Here is a 27,587-nt window from a genome sequence, read left to right as displayed (position 1 = left end):
CCATTTTCGTGTCACATCTTGTATACAATTGGAACTAGAATTTGCTGACAGCATCCTCAGTGAATTAAAATCAAGAATAGCTATATATAGTCATTGCAGTCTCGCGAATACAAGAAAATAAACGAATAATTCGAAGAAGCTCTGATTTTTTGAACAGTCGATATTTCAGAACATGAGGCATGAAGTCCCATAAGATGATAGGTCTATCTTTATACCTCGTCTGTGAAGACAATACCGATCCGTTGACACAACTGTTTTGCTTCCAGTTTAAAATTTATACAGGGAGCCCCAAAAATATTGTATTTTCTCGAAAGGATAAATCTTGAGATCATTCGAAGCAACTTTTTTCTCCTTTGCGAAAATGTTCTCCGGGGCTTTGTCAAGGAGTTATTAACGAAAAAGACGGACCCATCAGAGGGTAGCTATAGCAGAGGGAGCGTGGCGTTGGGATTGGCTGAGTCAGAATCCGCCTGCTGTATCCGCGCTCTGATTGGTCTGTGTTTTTCGCTAACAACTCCTGAACAGTGCCGCGGAGAAAAAGTTATTACAAATCGTGTAGTCACCCCCTCCAAGGAAATACATTTTTGGGACACCGTGTATATTCGCAACATTTTTCCGATTAAAACGAGACCAAACATGATACGATTCGAAGCATAGGTGCTCGTGCAATGGACGATTTAGTGGAACCTCGATTATCCGAACCGATCTGTCTGAATTCTCCATTAACACGTTATATACCGGTAACTATTTCTCCATTTTCTAAAGTGTCATGGCTGAGGATTCTGTAATAGGTCTTTGAACGACAAGCATAGTAATCCAATTGGCCGTCTCAGCTTCAATAGTTGGTCCAAAATAAATGTCACTGAAACACCCTGTAGCTCTCTGAGAACAGAAGTTGTTGCGTGACCGAGGCATTACCGTAGATCGCGTGCACGATCAACGCGGATCGTAGTGGATCGGTTTAGCGAATCGTCGGGTATGATTGTATTTTACATCGTGACGTCACTTCCCTTTCGCGGGGGTGGTGACCGTCGCCGGCGCGGTTACTTCCGCTTCGTTCGTCGCGAGGCTTCCGGAAACGATCCTCGGAGGGCTGCGCGATGTCGATCTGCTGGTTTCTCGAGTTGGAGGGTTGTTGCAGGTAGCATGGTGTCCTCCAGCCTCCCAGTCCCGATGCTGGCAGAAGGATCCGCAATATCGAGCGATTCCGCAGCCGCCGCAGGTCTCCAAGGCGGGTCTACCGCAGTTCCAACAGCTCTGAAAATCAGGAATTCGAAGTACCGAGGAAGATGACGCTAGGGGATTAAGAATAATTTCTTTGGAGTACGAGATCATGCATCGAAAGTCTTGAATATTAACTAAATTGTTTGTAACTTCAGGAATTGAACGCACGGCCCCGATGTCGGATACGTCGACGTTCGTCCTCGAAGGGCTAAAAGGAAAAGAAGTGCTCACCGATCCCGAGACCGTCTGCACATGCGAGTCTTTCTCTTCCTCGGTGGTCGACGGCGTACAGCTCGACGTGGTGGTCGGCACCGTTCTGCCATTGGTGTCGTTCGGGTTGCCATGAACCCGAAGAAACGGCCCCTGCCGGACGTGGCTCCTCTGTGACATCGGAAGGTCCAGCATTCGATGCACCCGGAGGCGTTCGCTGGCTCTAGATTCAGCCACCGCAGCTGCAACCGCTCGCTGCACTTCGGCAACGGCCGCTCTTTTCACTTCAAGTACTGCTTCCTCTGCAACGAACATTCCAAGAGTTTATAGCGAGACGCTGAAGAGAGGTGCACCGTGTACAGACTGCAGATTTTTACTGTTATTGAGAAAAGAAACAAACGCGCCGATAATATGCAAAACGATTAATTCGTTTGGAATCACCGGCACAAATGACTATGTAGCTACTGTAGCTTGAAAATGATGCAGACAATTCTTATTTCGCATAATCTAACAGACTACGAACAACTGCTGTACTGACCAGCCTTCCGTTTCACCTCGGCGACCTTGTCCTCGGTGGCCTTGATAGTCTGAGCAACGATCTCGCCGGACAACCGTTTCAAGCTACCCTCTCGATCCCCGGTAGAGGATTCCACTTGGGAACCGTTCGTCGACGAGGGATTGTTGCTGACAACGCTGTTCCCATTGCCATTTTGCGTGGCAGTCGACGTCGTTGCCAACGGAGGCGCCGCGGCTGGGCTCGAGCATCCGCGAGTCTGAAGAATGGCCAAAGCCCTCTTCGTCTTCTCGACCATGCCTAAAATGCAGTTCAGCATCACGTGGATGTTCTTCCACTCGTCGTCCAGACTGCCATTCTGCATCTGCGCGTGACTGGGCGGCTGTTGCTGTTGCTGCTGCTGCTGAGTCAGATGATGCGTTCCGGAGAACGCGTTGATCTGATTAATCTGCACGAGACTAGGCGGAACTGGACTGGGACCATGACCGTGACGATGCCCGTGGCCTTGCATCGATCCGTTCGACGAATGAAGAGGATGATACCAGCAATAAGAGCCTGAGCTATCGGTGGACGTCTGTTGCTGCTGTTGTTGCGCATGGTGATGGCTCCACGGGGTTGATAATCTCTTCCCGTATACCGGCATGTCGTCGAACAGAACACCGTTCTCGTAGTACCTGCGGATGCAGGAAGAATGGCTTTATGTGAGAGCTGTAACGAGTTGGTACCATTTGCCATTTAGAGCAGTGTTGGGGGCCACTGGCTTCTCCCAAGGGTAACAATCATCTCAATGATATAACGACTTAAAACAGGTATCATATTTCTGAGTCTACTTCTACGAGATTAATCTCCTAAAATTGATCTCCTCATTGAACAGTATATGCAGAATTTAAATGAAACGTTTGAACTCGTAGACCAAAATGGACCACGTTTGAGGCTCAAGCTGCAAAAATGGGGTATGAACGAGTCCACATTGGGCTAATAGAAAATTATAAGTTAGGTGGGACACGTTTCTACTCATGGAGAAAAATGGAGTTCCAAAATGGGCCCCTTCCGAGGCTCAAGCTGTACAAATAAGGGACGAACGAGTCCACGTTTCGACTTATCAGAGAACAGGGCCGCCGCTACCCTACGTCCGTCGCGCTCAAAGCTCAACGGCAATTTCAACGTTGAGGATCCAACGATTCCAGCAGAGAGACAGTATCATCGATACCGCGCTCGACAAAGAACTGTCCCACAAATCCTACGAATCCCACGAACTGGTTAGTTCGCCACGACGTGGTGGGATCGAGAGAGGAATTTCGCGATCCGGGCCAGTTCCGTCCCTCGAGGGCGGAATGCACGCAATCCCTAGCGGCGGGATACCGATAGGCACTCGAGGCAAGTTTACTGGGAGGGTAGAGGGTTCAGAGCGGAGGGGTCCCGGGGGTGGAAGAACGGTCAGGGGTGTTCGGGAAAGGTGGTACCCCGATGATATATGGAAACGTCACCGGCAGACATATCGAGAGGAGGCCTGACCTGCCAGCATCGCCAGCATTGGCAACGCGCGCGCGCGCACGACCGCCTCGTTTCGTCGCCTTCGAATCCGCTTCGGCGCCCCTTCGCGTTCCACGTGCACGCGCATGTCGCCAATCTGGATCATTTCGTCTTCGTTTCAATTCGTCTCTCTGGCTATCTATCGTCTTCCACTAGTTGGAATTCGAGCGATGAGGTTAAACCAGGTCATCGACTGTTCTTAGAGTTGAACCAAGAGTTGAACACGATTTTTTAATATGTCAAGCTCGTCCTGAGTAATCTTTTAATTCGCATAGTGTCGAACTAGAACCGTAGATCACGATAAATGTCGAGAGACGCGAGGGCCTGCGGTCAAGAATTTTTCCGCAACGACGATGCGGCCGCATTTGCGGCTTGGCAAATGTACTATACACGGCGTGTACTCGCAGGTGCGTGGCTCTCGTTGCTTGAATTATTATCAAGGAAGAATCCGCCCCTTGTCCGCAATTTATACGCAGTCGCGGTCGGAAGAAACAGGGAAAGTTATTAGACTTGGGACAATGGTTCTTCCAAATTGAAACGATTAGCATTAGGTGACACTGTTTTTTCATCGGGTTTAAAGTCGGGAAAATTAATTTTTTAAATTAATGAGTCGACGTTATGGAGTTAATTGACTCTCCTGACTGACATTTTCAGCTAGAGCAAAATGTCGAAAGGTAGACAATGCAAGGCGGATGTTCCAAAGCGTATGTTCACTTACGGGGTGTCGGATGCGCGCCGTTTCGGTGCGTGCGCCTCGTTCCTGGAGTAATGATGCAGACCGGCCGTGGCGTTGCCCGTGTGCTGAATGCCCCCAACGCTGGGATTCGAATTGGACCGCATGCCATAATGAGCGGAGCCTCCTGATCCGTTGCCAGCTTGCTCCCCGAAGATTTCCACTGGTTCGCCCGAGGACACCAAGCCTACAGCCTCTAAGACCGCTGTCTCGTTCGATCGCAAGAACTGCGCCGCACTCTGTCGAATTCAAACATTACCACATATCACTATAGTGGCGTACCGTACAGGGGGATGGTCTCCACGGACCGGAGATAGGCAGTATCGAAACAAAAAATTAATCAAATAAGTTTTAGATAAGGTGCACTGTATCTTTTGCCTTTTATTCGAAGTCGGATGAAGCATTTATCTGTATCTTTTGTCTTTTATTCGAAGTCGGATGAAGCATTTATCCGTATCTTTATCTCTCAAGCGTCTGGTTTGGAGAGTTTATTTGGCCTGCCTCTCCGATGATTTTCTGGTTATCTTCGGGATTTATTAGCGAGTCGGATACAGCGCCACGATGTATCTTACGGATGTATCTGTAGTTACTTGATCGCGGAACCAGAGAATGATGCGCTCGAAGGAGCTTCCGTTGTCTCGATCGCGAGCATCCCCCAGGCAAAACAGTTCTCAAATTCTCTCCCACGCCCCCGTAGCGTCTCGTTTCTCGAGGAAGGTCGTACAGTTAGCGCGAGGCAGGCAGTCCCGCGGGTCAGGTCAGCCCGACAGCTCCCAATCAGCTTCGATTTTTAATATTCGCACGTCGGCTTCTTTACGGCCGGGCCACCTTTCGACGAAACTTTCGAACTCATACCCCTCGGCTGCCGCAGTCTGCTTGGCAGAGTGGGATTTATCGCTTCTAATTCAATATCGGGATCTCTCTCCCTCCCTTCCCCTCCCCGTCTTCGTTTCGCCGCGGTTGGCAACGTTTTCACGCCTTACCGCGCTCGCAATTCCCAATTAACGATCTCATCGATCGGCGGGTCAGGCGTGTACGCGTACCACCTCCGATCGATTCTCTCCCTCTCTCATTCATTCCGTTTCACCGGTGCGAAGAATTCGTCTTTCGCCTCTGAATTCGAATAAGAACGAAACAGAAAGAATTTCCGCCCTCTCTTTCTCTACGCCGATCGTACCGCCGTTGGCTGCCTCGAGAAATGTAAATCGTTGCAATTAATTTGCAATTCGCTTCCGTCGCCCGGCTCCTCCCCCTCCTCGCCCCTCCACCTCTTTGTCTCACTCTCTCTCTCTCTCTCTCTCTCTCGCTCTCTACTTTCTGCTTTTCCTGCGTTTGCCTTTCCTAGGTCTCGCGCTCCTCGTCGGTTCCGGGGGCCCGTTCTTTCGTCTGTCTTCCTTCCCGTTCTTTTCCGAGACAGGCGGCGGCAGCTGGAAGCTGTGTCGTAACCGGAAAGTCTCTATTAATTCCGGGAGCTACGACTTTGTTCGTTCTCGACGCCATTACGAATTCCCCGACGACAGACACCGTTGCCCCGATGATCAACGCTCTCGACGCGACAATCCTCGAACCTTCTCCCCGGTCCATACTCCCTATTCTAAATGATCAATCGAGGCACGATTATATCGGTCTCGTGGTTCACGTGCAGTTGACCTTGCACGACCTTGGTGTCATTCCCAGTGGCGGCTCGCGTACTGCACTGCGCACCCCCTATTCCCACATGACATTATCGATAACATTTAACACAACGGAAAAGATACTAAAATCTTTGTACGGAACTGTGCGCTTCACGTAGGAAGCTGAAATTTTCTGGAGCCCACTGGTGATTCTATTAAAAAATGTAGCGTCTTTATATTAACACTAGGTTTACGGAGCATTAAAAGTCAGTATTTTACATTACTTTGTCAAAATAATAGGAATGTGTCCATCCAAGTTTTCAGTCATTTTTCAAGTAATTTATACCTGAGGAAATAAGTTCGTTGAGTAATTCCATGTAAGATGGATCTTCAAAATCTCAATAATCGTAAATTAAAAATATTAGAACCCGTCATTTTGACGGTTCCCGTAAACCTAGTGTTAAGCAAGTAGACAATGAGTTTCTAATTCTTCTTCGTGTTCCCTAGCTCCGTTTCTCGGATCCACGGACCAGCATCTCGAGGACGTGAGGATGCTGGTAGCCGGAAGAGAGACAGCAAGATTCGTCGCCACGTTGGAACGGAGAAGGGAATACATACGTCGAGGTGCGACCGTTAAAAGGTTAAAAAACAGAATGATTCCCGGGGAAAGCCGTTTAGGGTAAAACGTTGTCCGCGTTGTCGAAGAAGCTTCTGCGATTCGATTAATTCCTGAACCGCCTGTCTGTCGCGCTCTCGCCCACGATCGCGAAGTAGCCTGGGAAATTAAAACAAACCGGCAGCCGGTCCAGTTGAACCTCTGTTGATTTTACTCGTTAACCCCCTCACCCCCCAACCCCTGGACACGATTGTTTTCTTTCCTCGATAGTCGTTGTTCGCCGATCTCCATCGGGGGCCGGGACTCCGATCGATCGTATCCGGGGATCTCACCTGGTTGTTCGCTCTGGCGGCGTTGCTCAGGTCCCTCTGCAGGGACGGCAGCGTGTGCTTCAGGTACGGTAACACGAAACCACGGAGACGGTAGTTGGTAGCTTCCTGCAGCGCCTGGTGGAACTCCTCCGCGGCCATGCTCCCGCTCTGCAACGACAAACGAGAGGATTCCGCTCGATTAACGGCACGGCATTCGGTTCCTACCTGTCCCGGTTACCTCTTTGTGCCTGGCGGAAAGTCACCGGAGATAACTCCGGACGGATTCGGTTTCGACCCCCTTCGGGAACGGTCAGGCGAACGCGTGCGCGAGAACTCGATCTCGGTTCTCTGTCACGTGCCGCGATCGTTTTACGGTTAACGGCGGCTGCCAGATGTCACGGGACGCATGCAACGTCGGTGCACGCGCGACGACGTAACTCGAATACTTCAACACGCGAAATTCTTCGTTAATCGGCCCGGCACTGATCCTGCCCTGTTTGCATACACGTCATATACAAACGGGAACACGAATCGACTCCGCCAGCAATCGTACACCGAAGGTGCGCGAAGACGACTGACGAGTCGTCAAGTCGCTGGACAGAAAGGTAAAGAAACCGGCCACTATTTTCTAAAGGCTATATATAGGGCCTTAGAAGGAGAGACACAGAGAACGTCCCGGAAGGGGGGAAAACGGGCACGGAAAAAGTTCCGTTTTTGCCGAAGGAAAACTGCCGGGGCCGCGCGAATCTGGCCACCAGATGTGGGAACCTACGAGAGCCAGGCTCGCACCGAATCTTGGGAAAACCCAGGAAATTAGGGATCGGCTAGTTTGAACGTGTAAGCATGACAACGGGCGGCCTGGCCTCGTACACCCTAGGTATCCAGTAAAATGCTTCGACCGCGTGGACGAGTGTGACTCTAAGATCAAGCTAGCATGCAGCCTGCCTGGTTAGCGTCGCGCCGGGCTGGGCCGGGCCACTAACGAGAGAGCCAGCGAGAAGAGAAAGGAGCAAGAGAAAAATGTAACATGACGGATTTACCAGAAGCGCCAGGACCAGCGTTCGCACGGTGTCACCGGTGTCCGGGGAGATGTCCGTAGCGAATTGCACGAGAGTGCCGAGCAGCCTCTTGAACATGCCGTGGCCGGCGAAAACACCGGCGATGCATCTGGTGCCGGCGGTGCCATTCGACAACGGGGGTGCATCGTTCTGCTCTTCCGTTCTGCAGTTGGCAGGAGCTGGACCGCTGCCGCCACCGCTACCGCCGCTACCACCTCCGCCAGAACCAATTCCATCCTCGAATTCCGGCTTCAGGATGAGCGAGGATAAAGGACTGTCGTTGTCCGAAGATCCAGAGCAACCGGTTGCCCCTTTGTACTCGGCTCGCGGACCATTGCTCTGCTTTTGTTGACCGGCCGGCACCGAGACCCTTTGATGATGAGAGCTCGGCGAGTGCACCTCCGGCTGGCCGTCTTCCCGCGAAGACTTCTCCCGCGTTGCCGAGCCCACTGCAATCAAATTACACACTTTTCTTTTCGTTTCTAGGGTTAGCTGCCCGCGCAACGTCTGGGGAGAGGATAGGCTGCTGTAGAGGCACGCCAGAAGACTCGTTGCTCGTCCAATCGCTTCTTCTGGGAACTTGGGAGAAACGTAGGATCGATTGGATCTAGTTGCTGACTATTAACCCATTTGCATCATAAGGAAGTATGAAAAGAAGGCCTTTATCACCAAACTCCTTTCTATTATATTTAACCCCTTGACATACAGTGACGTCTCGGAGATGTCATTCATTTCATGTGTCATTGGAGACTTTGACGTCTCCGAGACGTCAAGAACTGTCTTCGAACTGTGTTCAGAATTGAGCCAAATTAAATTTTAAATGGTATCCTACGGACGCGTCGACGCGCATTTTATTTGTATGTCAAGGGGTTAAGTACGAAACTGACTACAAGTAAAAGAACTTCATGTTTTAGCATTATAAGGAAAAATCAGAATTACTACTTTCATCTCCAACAACACCGTTCATTTCTATTTTTTGGCTAACGAATAATGATAGCGACCAACAAAGTTGAGCGTATATATACGCGAATGATGCAAATGGGTTAAGGACAGTGTACATTGTTCGCCTAAGTGCGGGTACACCTCCCTGAGCAGGTTTTTGCAAACGCATTCGCGACATTTTTCTGATTGAAATGAGTCCAAACATGACGTAGTTTGTATCCTGTTCGGATCGTGTTCCATCGATTAGTTAATTCGTAAAACTATTACCAACATGCTCGTGGCAATTCTCTGATTAAAACGAGCCCGAACACGACACCATTCGGACCGTAGTTACACGTTTAATCCACGACATATTCAAACCTCTATTATGCGAACAGTCACTACTGAGTAGTCCGAGATTCTGTTGTAACATGAATGAAACGCGTAAATGTGCTCGGAATTATGTCATGTTTGTACTCGTTTCAAGCAGAAAAATGTCACGAACACGATGCGAAAGGTTCTGCAACGAAATAATTATGGACAAATAAGTTGAGTCACTGGGTTAACATTATCTCATCGAGAGGATGTGAGCTATCAGCGACGCTATCAGTAAGAGGTCTAGGAATAGTGTGAATGTACGATATAAACGACCATACGGTTTTCAGGTTTGATGTTGAGACGTATGGTTCTACTGGATCTGACCTTCGATGGCCGCGACGTTACGGGGGGAAACCGACACGCTTCCCGTTGTTCCGGAAGCGACAGGAGCGAACAACATTGAAGCCGAGATACGCGTCAATGTAAAAATATACGATTTATCTCGGCAAGAGTCGAAAGAGCGTTTCACAACGCACAAAGGACAACGTCGCCGCAAACGTCCTTTGTGCTCGGCACATCCGGGGAGCCGTCAACCACGGGGCACGTGAAACGGGCAGGCGAATCGGCCACTCGTTTACAAACACGCTGATAAAGGCACACGAGCACACGGATGCGCGTCGGCCGTGTACTCCGGGTGCGTGGGTGCAGCGGATAACATGCAATTACGGGCCGTGTCATCCACCTTGTCTTGTTCCCGTTCTGTGTGTTCCGCGCGTTATCTCGCGGAATGCCTCCAGCGCGATGGCGTGCGTGGCGAAACGACGTCATGGGAGTATGTGTGTGTCGATAACGAAACGTTACACGCCGCGATTCGTCCGCGAGCCCGCCGACAGACGACAAGTTTCGTCTCGTTCCTTTCACGTGCCACCGGTCCCGATTAATCATGCGTCTCGTCTCTCCTATTCGCCCCAGTCTCTTCAGCTTTTCGGTGGCGAGCGATGCGACATTTTTATTCCCTCCGCTTCCGCTATGCTAACACTCCACGGTAGTTATACTTCGGTAATTGATTCTCGATTGAAATTACTATTGCTCTTGAAGGATCACCGTTTTGTTTTACTGCATCATTCAGGTTCAGAAGCATTTGTCGAGGAATTCCACTGTTAGGCACCGTTCAATTGTTACAGTAACTCTCCAAATCGAGTCACACATGAGTGACACAACTCTTCGTCTATGTTCAGAATTTTATTGTCTTCATAACACGGTTTCCCTCATCGAGATGTGCACTATTCAAAACAGTTCAAGGCGTAACCTTTGTGGCGTATCGTCGTGAAAGGTTTATCAGAAATACTAACTCAATCATCCTTCCAGGTCCTGTCATCGAGCAGTGGATCGAGATAGGGGATCGTCGATTCGGAGCGGGAAGAAAACGAGGAGGAGTCGATCGGACAGGCTCGTGGGAACGAGTGTTTTCGCGAGATGGCGCGTTAAATTCGCAACATAGCTGGGCATAGAAGGAGCCGAGAGGCAACGGCGGCAGCGGCAGCAGCAGCAGCATGAGGTGGAGGCGGAGGAGGCAGGGTCGGCGCTGCCGTGTCACTGCCACCTGACGCCGGTAGCCAAGAGGTAATTACCTGTACCTGAACTCTCGGCAAACTAAACTACCTTGAACGCAACTTACGCTCCCCAGCTCGCGCTCCGATTGAGAATCAAGTTCGCCGCGCGCTGCCCCGCCCAGCAACCTCGTTATCAAGCCTTTTTCACACGGACCCGCGAAGAAACGCGCGTCGAATCGGCCGCGATTTATCTCCGCGCGAACAGACGTTCGCGCTTTTTCAGCGAATCTACTCGTCGCCTGGCGACTGCCTGATCGAGCACTGCTGGCAAGCGTTGTTGCTCCTGTCATCGCGGACCACGATTCTCAACCTCTCGATCAAGCATCTCTCGTTTGGAGCTCATCTTGGCGCCCGATTGCTGTAATTCCTTTAACGCGTTTCATTCTTCGACAAATGTCAATGCTAATTCAACGGCAGAACAGTTTCAATTTTAATCGTCTCTTCGTGAAACGTTCGCCGATATATCCGCGACATTTTTCCGATTAAAACGATACCAAACACGACCCAGTTCACGATCATGTATACAGCGAATTCCCGATATAAGTCACTGCGAGCCTCGCGTTTAACGGTCACTGGAACTACCCACATCACCACGGATAGTGACTTTTACATTTCCAGTGTGCACTGTGTATTTCAAATGCAACGTTCGGCGAGAACCACAGGTTTCGTCTAAATGTCACCGGCCAGAACCGCGCAAGTGACTTATATCGCTTATCCGAACTGTTTCAGATGGATCTCACGTTTCATCGAATATCTCGGGAACTGTACGGGCTAGAGAGATGATGCTCGCGTTTAATGGTCACTGGAACTACCCACACCACCACGGATAGTGACTTTTACATTTCCAGTGTGCACTGTGTATTTCAAATGCAACGTTCGGCGAGAACCACAGGTTTCGTCTAAATGTCACCGGCCAGAACCGCGCAAGTGACTTATATCGCTTATCCGAACTGTTTCAGATGGATCTCACGTTTCATCGAATATCTCGGGAACCGTGCGAGCTAGAGAGATGATTCTCGCGGCAAAATGACCTGCATTCTTCGCTCTTCCTGATCAGCCCAGTCGTCATTTGCAATTTTGATGTCCAGCTGGATGGGACGATTATTTAGAAGACACGAGAACGGAAAGATTGATACTTTCCGCTGGTACAGTAGTGGCGGAAATATTTTTCATTTAATGGAATTATTGAGTGGCAGAAAAATTGAATTTCAAAATTTTTTGAAGGTATTAAGCGCGTCTCGCGGACCCGTTTCGCGAGCGTCGCGACGTTAAGGAGGGAACGCTGGATCGGCTCGCGGATCGGGGGGAGCGGCGAGCCCGGCGAGATTGAAAAACGATTAGTTCGCCGGCAGGAAATATTCGACGGGAACTCGATTAGCTGCGGCCCCGGCCGTTGCCTCGGCGAATTTCCGAGAGCGAGCGACACACACAGAGAGAGAGAGGGAAAGAGAGAGAGAGAGATCCGGGTCCGTGAATCGCGATGCTGCGCCGGTGGTTTTGACGCGCACCTGGAGCACACCAGGAGCAACGTAGAAGCGGCTCGTTGTCCTCGTAGACGACGTTCCACCGAGCGCGAACAGAGATCGATAAAGCGCACGTGCTCCACTCGGCTGAGAGTCCCTGGGTGGAAGTAAGTACGCTGGGACTCAGCTGTCGCCTCCTAATTGCCGGGACAATGCAACAGATGGCTTTGATCGCAATCCCTTCCCAGCCATCCTCTTCCTCCCTTCGTTTCCTTTCTCTCCACTCTTCGCCCTTCTCCACGGTTCTCCCTCTCTCTCTCTCTCTCTTCAGCGTACTTCTTCTTCCCGCTGCCGTCTCCTCCTTTCATCCCTCTTCGTCGCGCGATGTCACGATCATTTTTTATTCAACCTTCGCCGACTCCTCCACGATTTCTGATTGGACAGCTTCCGGTCGATTCTCGATGCCCCCTCGAGCGAACGTCGCGGTTTATGGACGAAACCTTCCGCGAAATATTCCTGATCTTTTTCCGATGAAGATGAGCCCAAACATGACACGATTCGCAGCACGTGTATTTGTTTTATCCACGATTAAGTAAAACCTCTGTTATCCGAACGCCCGCCACCGATTACCTCCGAACTATGTCGTGTTTGTACTCGTTCTAATCGGGAGAATGTCACGAATGTGTCGGCGCAAGTTTTATTTAAAAAATCGTTGAAAATCAACAGTTCTGCTTACTTTGCAGCTTCGGTCCCGTCAGAAATTGTCATTTCGAGAAGTGTTTTCGTCCTCGTCCCCTCCCCCGGGAGCATGCTTGAGAGCCATGTATGCATAACGGGGCAGCCTACGGTAAGGAACATTGTACTCGCACGTGCGACGCACTATAAAAGTTCAGCTTGCCTATTCAGCACGGTTTAATGGCACAAATGTAGAAACACATGTCGCGTTGCGTATAGCTTCCGCGATCGAACCGTGGCCGGTGGTGGCTCTTGAACGAGAGTCAATTAACCTTCTCCGAACGACGTTTCTTCCGCTACAGAGAACGCTCAGCACTTGGACGACGAGGGCCGGGTCTATTCTGACCCAGCATTTCAGGATCTGACTGCTCGGCACTCTCGATTGAAAGTTGATCCAATAAGAAGATCTGGATCTGGGTAAAGTACCATCGAAAATATGTTGTAAATCGAGTTAAACATTTCTATCTGTATAATCGGCTGAACTGTCCGCCTTCTGAATGTAAAATCTCGGTTACAGCAGAGGAGGATTCGATTTGACTGCAAAAGAAGACGTCCTCGCGCGTGCAGTTGGACCACTATCGTGCACAACAGCCCTGTGCGCATCTCGATTGAAAAGAAAATGGATATTTCAGAGGCTTTTCTAACGACTGGGAAGCGTTCGGAATGTCCGCGACACGATTTGCCAATTTTACGGCAGCTTTTTCCCAGCCAGTGGCCCTCGGCGAACGTGTAAAATATCAGCCGCACGCAGTCGAACCGCAGATACCGCGCGATTCGGTGGGATTTGCGGTCGGGGCGGTTTAATATCCCGTCGCGTCGTCGGTCTAAGACCCATTCCTTGGAATTGCAGTCGGCGGTGATCCTAATAAAGTTTCGGGGTGGTCGGGGCCCACCTTTCAAGGGATCGGGGGCGTTTAAAACTCGGCCGCGGTTAAATTGGAGGCGGCCGCGACGGAAAGGAGGACGGATGGTGTTTCCCGTCGAGCTCATTCCCGTTCTACGTCGTAAGCATATCCTGAGAAGAAGGTGGGTAGTGCATGTGCGCGAGAGCAAGCGGGCGAAGAGCGGAGAGCGAGCGAGCGAGCAACACGGACGCGACTATCGCAAAATACCTCGAACGGCAACGTCGGGGATGCCGACGGTGTACCGGATATGATATCAGCCTCGAGCAGAATCCCGGTGGAAGCGTTGGACGTGCCTTATCGCGTCTGGTCCAGGCAGTCAGCCAGAGCACGAACCGACCTAACCAACACAGAACCGAGGCCAACCAACCAGCTTGACTGACTGCTCGCAGGAGTTTCACTCGCCCCATCCCTCCCCTCCGCCCATGGAGAGAACGTTCCGCGAACGCGTTTCCTGCTAACGGGTGCCCGGGTACCCGTGTGTACCCGTGCACTATGCACTTTCCCTCCCCATCTCCCCCATGTCCTAGTCTCTTTCCATTTTCCCCGGCCCGGGGTCCCTTGGAACGAAACAGATCGCCGGCCACTGTGTGTACGCGATTTAAACGATTACTTCTCCAACCAGCGGAGATCCCTTCAACCTCTGATTGATTATTTAAGATCCCGATGGATAGTCCAGCTGATATTCAGCTTCATTTCCTCGGAACGCGCACTTTCAGGTGCCTCGAACCTTGACATATCGATAAGACGATACTTATTTAACGATAAAACTGTTTCAATTTTCATTATTTCTTCGTGAAACGTTCCCCGGTATATCCGCGACATTTTTCCGATTGAAACGATACCAAACACGACCCACTTCGAATCATGTATACTCGTTTAATTTCGCGATACAGTAGAACCTCGATTATCCGAACCGATTGAGATACCAATTATATTTATTGGAATATCTCGGAGACCGTACAAGCTAGAGGGATGGCTCTAATGGCAAAACGAACTGTTTTCTTCGCTCTTCGAGCTGATCGTAAAGATTTCTTGGGAATTTTGATACTTCGGTGTAATAATCGCGTGTACGCATCGAAACGGGACACGCCGGATAGAGCGCGCGCCGCGCGATAAGGCGACTTACGAGGGACTTTGAAAGAAAGCCGCGTGTCTCTGATGGCCCAGCCATCTGTCCACGGGAACCTCTGCTCGCGAGCAGCCCGCGTAAATTTTTTACGAGCCTTTGGCTAAATTTCCCAAACCCCGTCCGAACCGATAAAAACCGTTCTCGCTCACGGCGCAGCTCGAAAGTCGTCGCGGGAGAGCGTAATCCGCGCGAGAAACGCTATTCTCCGCGACAATTCTCATCGGGGAATTTACCGACAAGCCCACCGGTTCGACCTGCGCAATTTCGAAATGTCTACGGTCCTGAAAATCCGAGGGAATTAAGGAAAAGAATATTTTCATCTACCGTGCGAACAATCGAGCGATTCAGCATGTTCCACTTCAGAGAGCATGCGTTCGTTTAACTTGTCCACCGAAACGAATGATGTTGGCGTTAACTTTTCCTTGCCAAATAATTGTCCATTCTGAACACAATTAAACTACAAAATTATACGTTTGTTTAATGTTTTAGATACCAGCAGCTGACATCCGATTTCGAGTCGCCACTAAAAGTTAAAAACAACGTAAAATGACCAAAAAAAAAAGAATCGTACAGAATGAAAATATTCTAGGTCGGAGGTTTTAACAAAGGGTTAACAGGTTTTCACGGAAAATTGTTATTGTCCATGACGATTGATCGGTCTTTGACTATTCCCGTATGAAATCGCGATGGTGGGATGCGATATAAAATTTGAAAAAAAAATTGTTTTTTCCAGGTTCGGAGCGCTGTGCGGCGTCGCGTTAACGAAAACCAATCGATCGGACGAGAAACGTTGGTGCGCCGCTCGGACACGATGACGGGGCTTTGACGAGAGAGACGGTCTTTTTTCCTGAGCCATTTCCAAGGTAGCTGCGGGCTCCTGCCCGTCTAGATAACCGGGGAGAGGTCTAAATGTACGTTTCGGACGAGAGAGCGTACCCGCGCGATGGTTATACGGGTACCCCTATGCAATATTCCAAACTAATGCGCGACGTGCCCACAGCCGAACCCGCCGCACCGTTCACGACTCGGGAACACTCTTCTTTTCACGTGGAAACTTTTCTTCCTCCCTCCCCTCCCTCAAAAACGCCCGCAATTACACGGCATTTTGATTCTGTGGAACCCGAACGAGGTCCCGGTATTCTCAAAAATGGGTAGGATTGATAATTATCAGACTGAGGAGCTTACGCATTCGTCGCACAATTAAGCCAGCGAAATTTAAAACAGAGAGGTCAGAGTCATTTAACACTAGGTTTACGGAGCATGAAAAGTGAATATTTTACATTACTTTATAAAAATACGAAGAATGTGTCTATCCAAGTTTTCAGCCATTTTTTAAATAATATATACCTAAGGAAGTAAGTTTGTTCAGTAATTCCACGTAGATGGGTCTTCACAATCTCAATAATCGTAAATTAAAAATATTAGAACCCGTCGTTTTGACGGGTCCCGTAAACCTAGTGTTAAGAATGCACTTGAAGCAGGAAATCTTCTTTACGCGTCAAGATCCGCGGTCTAGTGATTATCAATCCAGGAGGATTTCATGCACTTGTGTCAACGAATGAATGTAATACAGAGTCCATCAAATCTGCGCTCAATCGGTGGCCCATGTCTCAGCAACCGATATAGCATGCTTGCAACAGTTCCTGCGCGATTTTCAAAGCCCTGAAGAGACCTTTGAAGAAGATTACAAAACATTGAGAGACGATTATCGGAAGTGGTAACGACTATGTCCGATCAACGAAGCTTGTATTCTAATTTTTGCAACCGTCTAATATTCAAGAAACTCGAACAGCATTTATCAGTGTAGAAGAAAATTGAATTCTGTGAGTTTCTGCGAGCAAACGGCGGAGCGTGCGATCGAATCAAGCGGGATCGAGAAAGAATGACAGTGAGAAAAATTGAACGCACCCTTTGCCTTGGCTTTCAGGTCGAGATCGACGGGGAAGGGCTCGGCGTTCGCGGTGACGGTGACGGTGACGGAGGATGCTGGGGTCGACGGATGGCAGATAATAGCGGCGGTTGCGGGGCTATCATTCGTGGATGGAGCGGTGGTCGAGACCGGGACACCATTCCCGTTGCCGTTGGCATTGACATTGTTGCTGGCGTTCCCGTCGACGGTGGTCACGATGCTCGTGCTCGGTGCAGTCGCCGCCGTTGCGACGGTCGCGGTGACCGTCGGCGTCGACGTCGCCGACGACAACTGCTGATAACCGCAGCATTCCTTCGCCTCTTCCTTCACCTTGACCTTGTGGAGGATCGTCGTGGTCGCCACTCCGCCCTCCACTTTCATGCTCGGCTACCACTTCTTCCCTGTTCAACAGATTTCCATCGTTTCAGAGTTGCATCGTAAACGTACAGCTAAGAATGAATGGCTGGTAAGGGAGGTCCTAGAAATAGAGGACACAGTGGAGCCTCGATTATCCAAACTAGACTCTAGACGTTCGAATAGTAAAACAATATCAAATCATTAACCCCTTGTACTATAATACCGAGTCGAGATGAAGAGTTCCAACAGAATTTTCTAAATAATTATTAATTCCCTTTAAAAGCTATTTTATCGTAGTCAATATTTCGCCATTGCAGAACACGTGGTTGTACAATAAATATAAATTTTCTATTTTTCCTAGTGGATTATAGGCATCTAAGTTCTAATCATAAAATAAGGGGTCCATGATTCCATAATAAATAAGCTGCGGATTTTATGCATTCGCGATAGAAATAATCGGATCAAATGCAAACACATTTAAAAAATTCAAAAATACTGTTGTATTGTACGATTCTGTGTCTTTTTATTAAGGCAGAAAATGTTTATTCAAAAATCCGCAGTGTAGTGATCGTGTTGTGCGTAGATCTTGGAAGATCCTTTGAACATGTTTGGATAATAAAGAATTCAGATACAGGAGGCTCGGATAGCCGAAGTTCCGCTGTGCATAAAAATTGACTCTGAATAATTTCAACGCGTCCGAAATGAAACGAACGCGCGGTCTGCTAATGAGATTAATTAGATTGCAGCGAGCAGAAGGCACGTTTTTCTCAAACACGTCCACGTTCCCCGGGAAATCGACTATTGGCGGCGTTGACGGAGGGTTAACAGCGGCGTCCTGCGTGCGCGTTATCGTTCCCTCGTTTGATCGATTCGATCGCGACGGATTGCAGTTCGCGGTATTGCACCGCGGCTCCTGCGTTTCGTCTACGTGCTCGGCGTGCAGCATCCCGGCGTGCATACCGATGACTGATTTTAATGGGACGAGCCTGCGGCAATTTTACAAACCAACAAGGACGCGTCTCGGTGGTTCGACTACTCGCTTCGAATACGTAAATAACCGAACGGTTTCGAATAATGTCCGCGCCGCGACCAGCCTCGCCGATTGATCAGCGAAACGAACGAGCCGCTCCCAATCGAACAGAATTTTCTCAAGCTATGTTCAAACTTTGCGAGTCATATTCTTTAACGCTTTACGGAGCGCTGAAGCTGACATGCATTAGTTTATGAAAGTAACGAGAGTTTGTTTACAATATACACGCGAAGAAATAAATTTGTCTAGTAACTTCTCGCGGATGTCTCGTAACTTGAAAATATTAGAACACGTCATTTTGACGCGGCCCGTAAACATAGTGTTAACAGTAGGTTTACGGAGCACTGAAAGTGACTATTTTACATTACTTTATAAAAATAACAAGAACATGTGCTGCCCAAATGTTTAGCCATTTTTTAAAATAACATATACCCAAAGAAATAAATTTGTTGAATAATTCCTCACGGATGTATCTTTAGAATATTAATAATTGTAAATTAAAAATACTAGAACACGTCATTTTGACGCGGCCCGTAAACATAGTGTTAATGCTGCCTCGCCGCTGCCTCGTGTGCCTCTTCAGTATTTATACGGGACGCGAGGGAGCAACACCTTGCAAGATTATAACACCGTATCGATTGTAAAGTAAAACGCCGGTCGCTTGACCGTGATAAATACACTGCGGAGTTTTATGCGTTTGTAATAAAAATTGGTAGATCAAATCTGAAACAGTAGAAAGATCAGAGGAGTTAAACACAAAAATTAATCTCCTCCGACTCACTGAAGTTATTCAAGAAGGACATTTCTACTTGAAGACAATTTTTAATTCGCATAAACATCCGCAGTCCAGTGCTGGGCACAGTGTTATTAGGCGAAACGAGCGTCGAAAACATTGTTAGCGAACGATCCTAAAAGAGTGAGAGAGAGAGAGAGAGAGGCGGGTACAGGGGGTAACCGAGCGGGTAATCAGTTGATCGAGCGTCCACGGAATCTCGAGATTTCTGGGAACGAGCGTTCGATCGAGTCCCGCTTCTCCTTCTGGATCTCGGTTGTCGGAAAACATTGGAAACAGGCAATATCGTGGCGCGGGGGCGCGTCGCGCCACTGGAAAGAGAATTAAATGGAACGAAAGCGGGAAGTAATCTTCGAGATCCACGTGGCGCGCACAGCTTCTGCTGGCAGAATTTTATTTTATTGACGCGCAGCCGCCGCCGTCGCCGTCGCCGTGCCGGCCTCTCCGCCTCTCCTCGGGGTGCCACATGGTCTCGTTATTAACGTGAAATGCAAACGAGCCCTTCGTTTCGTCCAAGAAACGGCGAACGTCGACGGACGGTCTCGCCATAATTTTTACTGCAAAATTGCATCGCCAAACGCCGTCGTATTTTAACGGCCCCGATAAACGTGTACAGTAACGTCGCGCGCTCGCCCCCGCTCTTACGGTGCCACTGTAAAAACGGTATATTTACCTGGTCCGCGTTGAACAAAGCGAGCCCCGTGGACGGCTCGATAAATTATAGGAATCCGTCGTCGATTGCCCCCGGCGAGCGCGGCTTTAACGACACATAATTTCATCGGAATTAACGCGGACGACGAGAGGGAGGGAGAGAGAGAGGGAGGGAGCGAGCTAGGCGGGTTCCCGACTTGCCAGACGTCCAAGGAAACCAATTATCCGGATTAATTTGCGTTAATGGGAACGAGGCGGGCCCCGTGTACAGCTTTACGCGCGGATAATTGTAGATACCGCAGCCAGTCCTAAACCCGAACCGGGTGCTCCTTCGGAAACGAATTTCCAATTAGAGCGGCCCGTCAACCTGTACACTGCGAACTCTCTCTCCTCTCTCTCTCTCTCTCTCTCTCTCTCCCTCTCTCGCTCTCTCTTGTCGCGAGAGGGGACACGTTGAAACAATTCCTGCCGGTCAGGCACGTCAGTTCCCATCGCTCTCCGTGCGCAACGATGATCGGCCATCGATCAATCCCCTCGCCGAATCTCGACGCGGAGCGATAAAAACGTCAGGTTTACACGGGTTTGCGAGCGACACCGGCGGACCACCGGCCGCGTTTTATTATAACGGATGCCCGCGATCGTTTTAATTGCCGTCACCCGCCTCGTTTTCTTCTGGCCGCGTTGTTACACATGTCTGGAATTCGCGCGACCCAGTTTGTCTCGCAAGTGCGACGACGTGGCTCTGTACGCGCCCGACGAGGCGAGTCGCGACAGATAAACGGAACAGCAACATTCCCCAGCACCGTTCACAGCGCGCGCGAGAGTTGTCTGCGTTTCCGTATTAAAATGCGACGAGGAATCGGGCAGGAATTTTGCACTAATATTTCCTTCGTGAACGTTATTGCGCACCTATGCGAAATGTGCATATTGGTCAATGAGCACAACGACGTCCGCCGTGGTCAGAGGGTTAATTATTTGATCGAGTTGAAAGTATCGATGGTCTTCGATTATTTTAATTTGTCCACTGGTTGGAATCGTGCTCACTCATTTTTAGAATAGATAAACGAAATCCGCGCGACCACCGTGGTCCCTCTGAGAAAATAAGCTCTGCCAACAGGTGTACACAGCGGTAGTAAACGTGTTGACTGAGAAATGTAACTCGCACACCGACTCGATTCGTTGGACAATATGTATGTACGTTTCTGACCGTTACGACAGCCAGGAAAGATGATTGAACGTCGCGTGTTGATTGTGTGAAGCGACAGCGAACGCGACTTCCACGCTCTTCAGGATCGATTCGGTCGGGGAGCCGGGTGGGGGCGGCAGACGCGCGTCCGCGGCAATTCGTTAAGATGCTTAGTTAAGCAAACAAGAGCGGAGTTGTTGGCAAACGATATAATACGTGCCACGGCAGAAAATCCACGGCTCTCGAGCCGGTAATTGCGCGCAGCTGTGAAACGCGCACGGATATAAACGCGAGCTCACGCGCGCCTTTTTTTTGGATCACGCGGCGGATAGAACGGCGAGGATTGCTCCGCGGGCCGCTCTCCGGAGCGACCACGCCACGCCTACTTTCAGTAGCTTTGAAAGTTTGAATTTGGCGGTGTGACTTAGTACGAATTTGGAGGTCCAGAACTAGATTTTTGGGGAATACATAATCTAGGTCAACTGTAGACTTGGGTTGCCCTATAGGGCAGTGCCCTGGCGCCGTCAGTATCGAGAGAAGCCACGCCTACTTTCAGTAGCTTTGAAAGTTTGAATTTGGCGGTGTCACTTAGTGCGAGTTTGGAAGTCCAGAACTAGATTTTTGGGGAATACATAATCTAGATGAACTGTAGACTTGGGTTGCCCTATGGGGCAGTACCCTGGCGCCGTCAGTATCGAGAGAAGCCACGCCTACTTTCAGTAGCTTTGAAAGTTTGAATTTGCTGGCGTTACTTAGTACGAATTTGGAGGTCCAGAACTAGAATTTGGGGAATACATAATCTAGGTCAACTGTAGACTTGGGTTGCCCTATGGGGCAGTGCCCTGGTGCCGTCAGAATCGAGAGAAGCCACGCCTACTAGCAGCTGTTTTGAGAGTTCGACTTTGGTGGCGTTCCTTAGTACGAATTTGGAGGTCCAGAACTAGATTTTTAGGGAATACATAACTAGATGAACTGTAGACATGGGTTGCCCTATGGGGCAGTGCCCTGGCGCCGTCAGTATCGAGAGAAGCCACGCCTACTTTCAGTAGCTTTGAAAGTTTGAATTTGCTGGCGCTACTTAGTACGAATTTGGAGCTCCAGGACTAGATTTTTAGGGAACACAAAATCTAGATGAACTGTAGACATGGGTTGCCCTATGGGGCAGTGCCCAGGCGCCGTCAGTATCGAGAGAAGCCACGCCTACTTTCAGTAGCTTTGAAAGTTTAAATTTGCTGGCGCTACTTAGTACGAATTTGGAGCTCCAGGACTAGATTTTTAGGGAACACATAATCTAGATGAACTGTAGACATGGGTTGCCCTATGGGGCAGTGCCCTGGATCCGTCAGAATCGAGAGAAGCCACGCCTACTATCAGCTGTTTTGAGAGTTCGACTTTGGTGGCATTACCTAGTACGAATTTGGAGCTCCAGAACTAGATTTTTAGGGAACACAGAATCTAGATGAACTGTAGACATGGGTTGCCCTATGGGGCAGTGCCCAGGCGCCGTCAGAATCCAGAGAAGCCACGCCTACTCTTTAAAATATACATCAAGACAGTCTTCTGCCTCCGAACGAATTCGGAATCATAATGATCTGCATGGCTAGATTTTTAAAGGCTACAGAGCCTGGAGCAAAGTTTGCCCCAGGGAGCACTACCCACTCACCTGCTCGCAACACACGGACAACCAAGGGATCAAAACGGGAAGAAAGTAACAAAACTACAGCAAACTAAACATCCCGTCGTGACATCGTGAACTCGGTCTGTAACTACGTTTGGCCCGGGGGGGGGGGGCGAGCTCCCAGGGGCTCCGGGGCAAACTGAGCAGGTTGCCTGCGTCAGGCGATTTAGGTTGTTCCGCGAGGGTAGCGCTCGCCGTTCGTACGGGAAGGGTCGAGGGCGGGAACGCGTCGAACTCGTGACCTTTCAGAGGATTTCTGGATCGGATGGGATCAGATTCGCGATCGTACGGGCGAAGGGAACGGTGCGAACGAACCGCGCGAGGACAAAAAAGCCTCGAGCAACGTATGGATCGATCGCGGGCACGTTTCGAAGGAAACGGCTTCGCCATCGTGCCAGACTGTGAGCTTATGTTTATACATATGTCCTGCACATGGTACGGTGCCTGTCGGACAGGAGGTTGCGCGGGTGGAGACGCAATTTCCAATATTAGAACGGCCAGGCGAGAGAGGCAGCAAGCCAGGCAAGCCAACCAGGCAAGCCGGACCAGATGTCTGCCGTACTGACTGGCGAGAGAGCGCGACGTACGTTTAGCTTGCTTTCATTACAAAAATGTCACGCACAGCCACCGTGTGTGTCTTCTTGCTCGCACCGGCCTTTGACGACGCGACCGCCCTCTCTTTGTCTCTCTCTCTCTCTCTCTCTCTCTCTCTCTCTCTCTCTCTCTCTCTCTCTCTCTCTTTTTCTCTTTCTCTGTCCCCTCGATCCTCCTCTACTCGCCGCGGAAAATCTCGACTCGATCGCGACACTCGAACACACTGGGAAAACTTTATCGGTAGCTTAGCTACCTATCCGCTCGATAATCTCTCGCGTTCACCATGTTTCGACTTTCCAGCCAATCGATCGGCGGTCAATCTGGCCCGAGACACCGAATGCAGGTGTGCTCGTCCTCTGTGCGATTTGTGTCGCTAAGCGTCCACGTGGCCAGCTTCCATCCGAGCTGTTAGCGTCCGATCTTCCTTGATCCTGATCCTCGGATGGAGGACTAATCCCGTAGCTGCGTACTTGATATTTCTCGTGATCATTTACCGGCCATTCCAACGCCATCCCCTAGTCAGTCTTTCTATTAGAATCGGTAGAACAGCTGGCGATTATTTATCAGTAGACCGTAGACTTCATAACAAAAATGCAGTCAAATACAAGACCGCAAAAACTTTTGCAGAATTTTAATATGTACTGCGTTTACTCGATATACGTCCGAAACACGGGTCTAACCACGGACATGTATCGGCGAGGAGATATTATTCCTTGATCCACGCGATCTCACAAAGAAAAACCTCGACAAACAAAAATGTTTATATCTCAGAAACGGTTGACCTCTTACTCAGCATAATGTGTTCTATATACCATATAAATATTGAATGGTATTTAACGCCCTGTACGAAGTAAACATTGTACTTGTATTATTTCAAGATTGCTTTGACGTTAATGCAGACAATTTTTGCAGATCCGCAGTCCCTCAGAACCTGAGCAGTGGAATATGACCGTCTTCGTTCTCTGGGTCAACTGGATGACCTTGGTGTTTCGACAAAGCAACCCGAGGAGCAGAAAAATCGTCGAAAAGAAACAATTAGGCAAGAGGATATTAGCAATTAACAGCGGGGAGGTCATCGAACGATTTGAAGATTGGATAGTCGAGCATTTGGACGAATTATCCTGAAGAACAACGACCGTGGCCATGTGTCAGCTGTGCACAGGCTTCTCGCGATCGTTCTCGATCTTCGTCACTGTTTTCGACGATCGAGGAGACAACGAGCGACGAACCCGCGTCTGTTAACCCTCAGCTCCGAGGGCTAACGAGCTGAAGAGAACGGGAGGAGACGAAGACGGATGGAAATCGGGCGGAGGAGAGATAGAAAGATTAATAATATAGGAAAGCCGAAGCCGCGCTACCCTCCGACCAGCTATGCTCTGGAACTCTTCTGTTGCCAACAGTTAATCGATATAATACTCGGATTGAGCGAAGCAACGGTGGCGGCGTGCATGCACGCATACTCGTTGGATGCGTTCGCATAACACCGCAAGAACTGGCACGCGGTCGACGCGGTCCTGGCGATCACTATTGCGTGCTCCTGCGTTGTTCAATGATTTTTCCTTCTCACTAACCATGATCCCGCTGTCTGTAGCTTTGTCCTTCGCGCTCTGAAGTGCAGAGAATTTTGAAAACGTTTCATGAACAAATGGAGCGAAAAAATGTATTATACAAGAATCATGGATTCAGAGGATGAATCGTTGGACAACGATGACCGGGTCAGTTCGGAGGGCCGCGTGATTCGCGAACGTTCTGCGTCACCAGCCGCGATTTCCGCGAGGAAAGAACAGCGGGTTCGTAGAAAGGCATTATTTCATCCTCGTCTGGTGCCACCTGCTGTTTTCTCACACTCCCTCGGAGCCTCGTCCAGAGTTTTCGAGCATCGGCGAGCCAATATTTGCGCCGGTTAGCTGTCGGACTAATATTTGCGTACGCGCCGTTCGATGTAAACGAAGCCGGGCCGCGCCGATCTGCGATCGTTCGATCGCGAAAATCAGCGGACAGCGAGCACTCGAACCCGGAATCTCGTTACAACGGGAGATCGATTAAACGGCGACCAACGGAGGAGAGAAAGAAGCAGAAGAGGAAGAAGCCGATGGCTAATCGCGAATGGGGGCCCATCTTTCCAGGGAACAAGGTTATCGGCGAATACCGTGCGAAATAGAACACCTGACGGTTTTCCGTGCTCTGCTCCTTAACCGTTCGAGTGCCGATCGCGCTGTTCGCATGTCGAAAAGTACCGTACTCAAACCTGGTCCAGCTATGCATCGAGCTATTCAAGTTATCGCGGGACCGAGTACGTGGGCTACAATTCTCGTGGAATTATCTACAATAGATTGTGGACAATAGAACAGTCAGTGAAGTACAAGGATTTGGACACGAACTTTTACACTGGCCTAATAAAATTATTTACATAGGTAGACTAGTTAGAAAAATATTACACAATCATGATGAGGAAATAAAAATATTGAGTCGGAGGGAATCCCCTCAAGCTAAAAGAGGATCTACTCGAATTTTAGAACAACTCTTCTATGTGTCAGACGTGGACAGTAAACTCTTTTTAAGCGTCCACAGCGAAGTGGCTGCTGGTTGCTCAGATAAGGATTCAATCTTTAATCGACTACTGAACAATACTGAGATGATACTGAACTGATAGCGCATTTAAATTCTACAGTAGCACGTTCTCTGTTCTGTCACGTGCATTACGTATTATGTGTATTACGAGTACAGAGCAAATTAACAGGGAAAGAGACAAATTCGAAACGCATCCTTATGCACTAATTATAAGAGAATTGAGCTGCACCTTTGATGTAACGCTTCAATGCAAATTAACAGAGAAAGAGACTGTACTGTCCAACAAGGAGCTACCTCTTTTGGTTTCTCCTGAAGGGTTGATCCGAATCAGAGTGTACTCAAATTCCAAAGAAGCTTAAATTCGCCGCACACCTATATGCCTGTATGTCTACATAGTCATGAGCAAACTGCTCTTCATCTTGGATGAAAAGCCCCGGTGCAAGTTAACAGAGAAAGAGACAATGCCTAATGCAAAGCTATTGTTACCTATAGCTATCTTGTTCTGCGTTGAAGGGTTCATTTTTCCCGACATCTCAAAACACAACTGGTTTCCGACGAGCGGTTGTTCAGTCGTTTTCGCGCTGCTTTTCGCTCGCGTTCGGCACACGTGCGTTCGCGAACGTCAATCGCCTCGATCAAAGCACCTCGATCGTTACGGATCCGAAAGGAACGCGATTTAACAGTGTTTCATTCAGTAGAGGGCCACCATCGAATCTACCATTTGATTTTGTTATTAGATCTAGCAGTCGGTTCGTCTATGATGCAGCACTCATCGCGAATTGGGCATCCTTTGGGAATTTTTTCGGAACGTGAAGCAAATTTTCCTTTGCTTTCTCATTAGGGTTCGACGCAGCGAGTGCATGGTTAACTGGTACCGGTTGTGCCGCTTCTGCTAACGGGCTACCTATTTTTATACTCCAATTTGGAGTCTAGCGTGGACTATCATCAGAGTGTTAGAGTGTCACAGGAAAGGTATTATTGTTTCTTCTTGCACCTGATAGAATGTAGGCACCTTGAACATCCAAATAACTGGGAGAATTCTTTCAGATAGACCCAATTCAACAGACCCAGCAGTATTTCCCGTCAGTTAACAGTAGGACTACCTAGTGTCCCAGAACACGTATCCCATCTAGAAAGTTACCAAGTATAATTGAACCTAACAAGTGCTACGGGCGAAGCGAATTCAAACCCCGCATTGAGACCTGAAGAACGACCCACTGCTCAATCAAACCAAACCAAAATCGCTCTTGGGAAACCATCGTGTTTCCCTGTATACTAACTCGAGTCTCCCCAATTTTTCAATCCAAACAAGGGGACAGCGCAGAGATTTTTTTTTTTATTTGAATGATCGAAGATCGATCTCCTACCTCCTACTCGACGAATCCTCGGCGATTCAATCTCCCAAGCGAGAAAAATCCAAAGCTGCTGGACGATCCTACGGGAACTGTTTCTGGACGACGCGTCTCATGATTCACTCGCGAGAACACGCTCGATGCCCCTGCGCGGGAAACGCGATCTCGGATCCGAGGATCGAAGCGGATGGATCACGAAGAGTACGTATCCGGGGATAAGGGACCGTGGGGAACAGATCCAAGAAGAGCCGACGATGTACTGACTGACTCGGGCCGAGCGACACGAACAACCGCGTGGCACGGACGGCTGTCGGCAGCCGACTGAACGTCTCGCCGGAGAATGGGAAGAACGATATCAGCCGGTGGAGGATGAGGACGGGAGGTGGTGGTTCGCAACCTCCACCACGCAACCCTAGCTTCGCGACCCGCACCGTTCTTGCATACCGTTTATTTCGAATCGGATCGAGAGGGTACGACACCTTGATTATCTCGAAACGTGCTCTTTTCGGAAATTTTTTTAACGAGAAATAATAACTGAATAATTCCGGTCTTTTACACCGATATTTACAC

The 27,587-nt window shown here is 49.3% G+C and overlaps 1 protein-coding gene and 1 long non-coding RNA gene across 2 annotated transcripts; one reads left to right on the top strand and one right to left on the bottom strand.

Annotated features, from left to right (window-relative positions):
- Positions 1–308: 308 nt before the first annotated feature.
- Positions 309–27,218, bottom strand: Nvy (CBFA2/RUNX1 partner transcriptional co-repressor nervy). The gene is made up of 8 exons (XM_076798885.1): positions 27,033–27,218; positions 16,805–17,206; positions 7,795–8,261; positions 6,776–6,922; positions 4,200–4,453; positions 1,973–2,622; positions 1,456–1,736; positions 309–1,257 (listed from the first exon to the last, which is right to left on the bottom strand). The coding sequence occupies exons 2-8, from the start codon at positions 17,184–17,186 to the stop codon at positions 1,003–1,005; spliced, it is 2,436 nt and encodes an 811-aa protein (XP_076655000.1). The 5' UTR covers positions 17,187–17,206; positions 27,033–27,218; the 3' UTR covers positions 309–1,002.
- On the top strand, positions 12,249–16,919 carry LOC143360237 (uncharacterized). Its single transcript, XR_013083234.1, has 3 exons — positions 12,249–12,294; positions 15,630–15,759; positions 16,824–16,919. It is a non-coding gene; the product is annotated as an uncharacterized LOC143360237 (long non-coding RNA).
- Positions 27,219–27,587: the final 369 nt, after the last annotated feature.

The sequence above is a fragment of the Halictus rubicundus genome, chromosome 13, assembly GCF_050948215.1.
Source record: "Halictus rubicundus isolate RS-2024b chromosome 13, iyHalRubi1_principal, whole genome shotgun sequence".
Classification (NCBI taxonomy): domain Eukaryota; kingdom Metazoa; phylum Arthropoda; class Insecta; order Hymenoptera; family Halictidae; genus Halictus; species Halictus rubicundus.
This window is presented reverse-complemented; position numbering and strand designations above follow the sequence as displayed.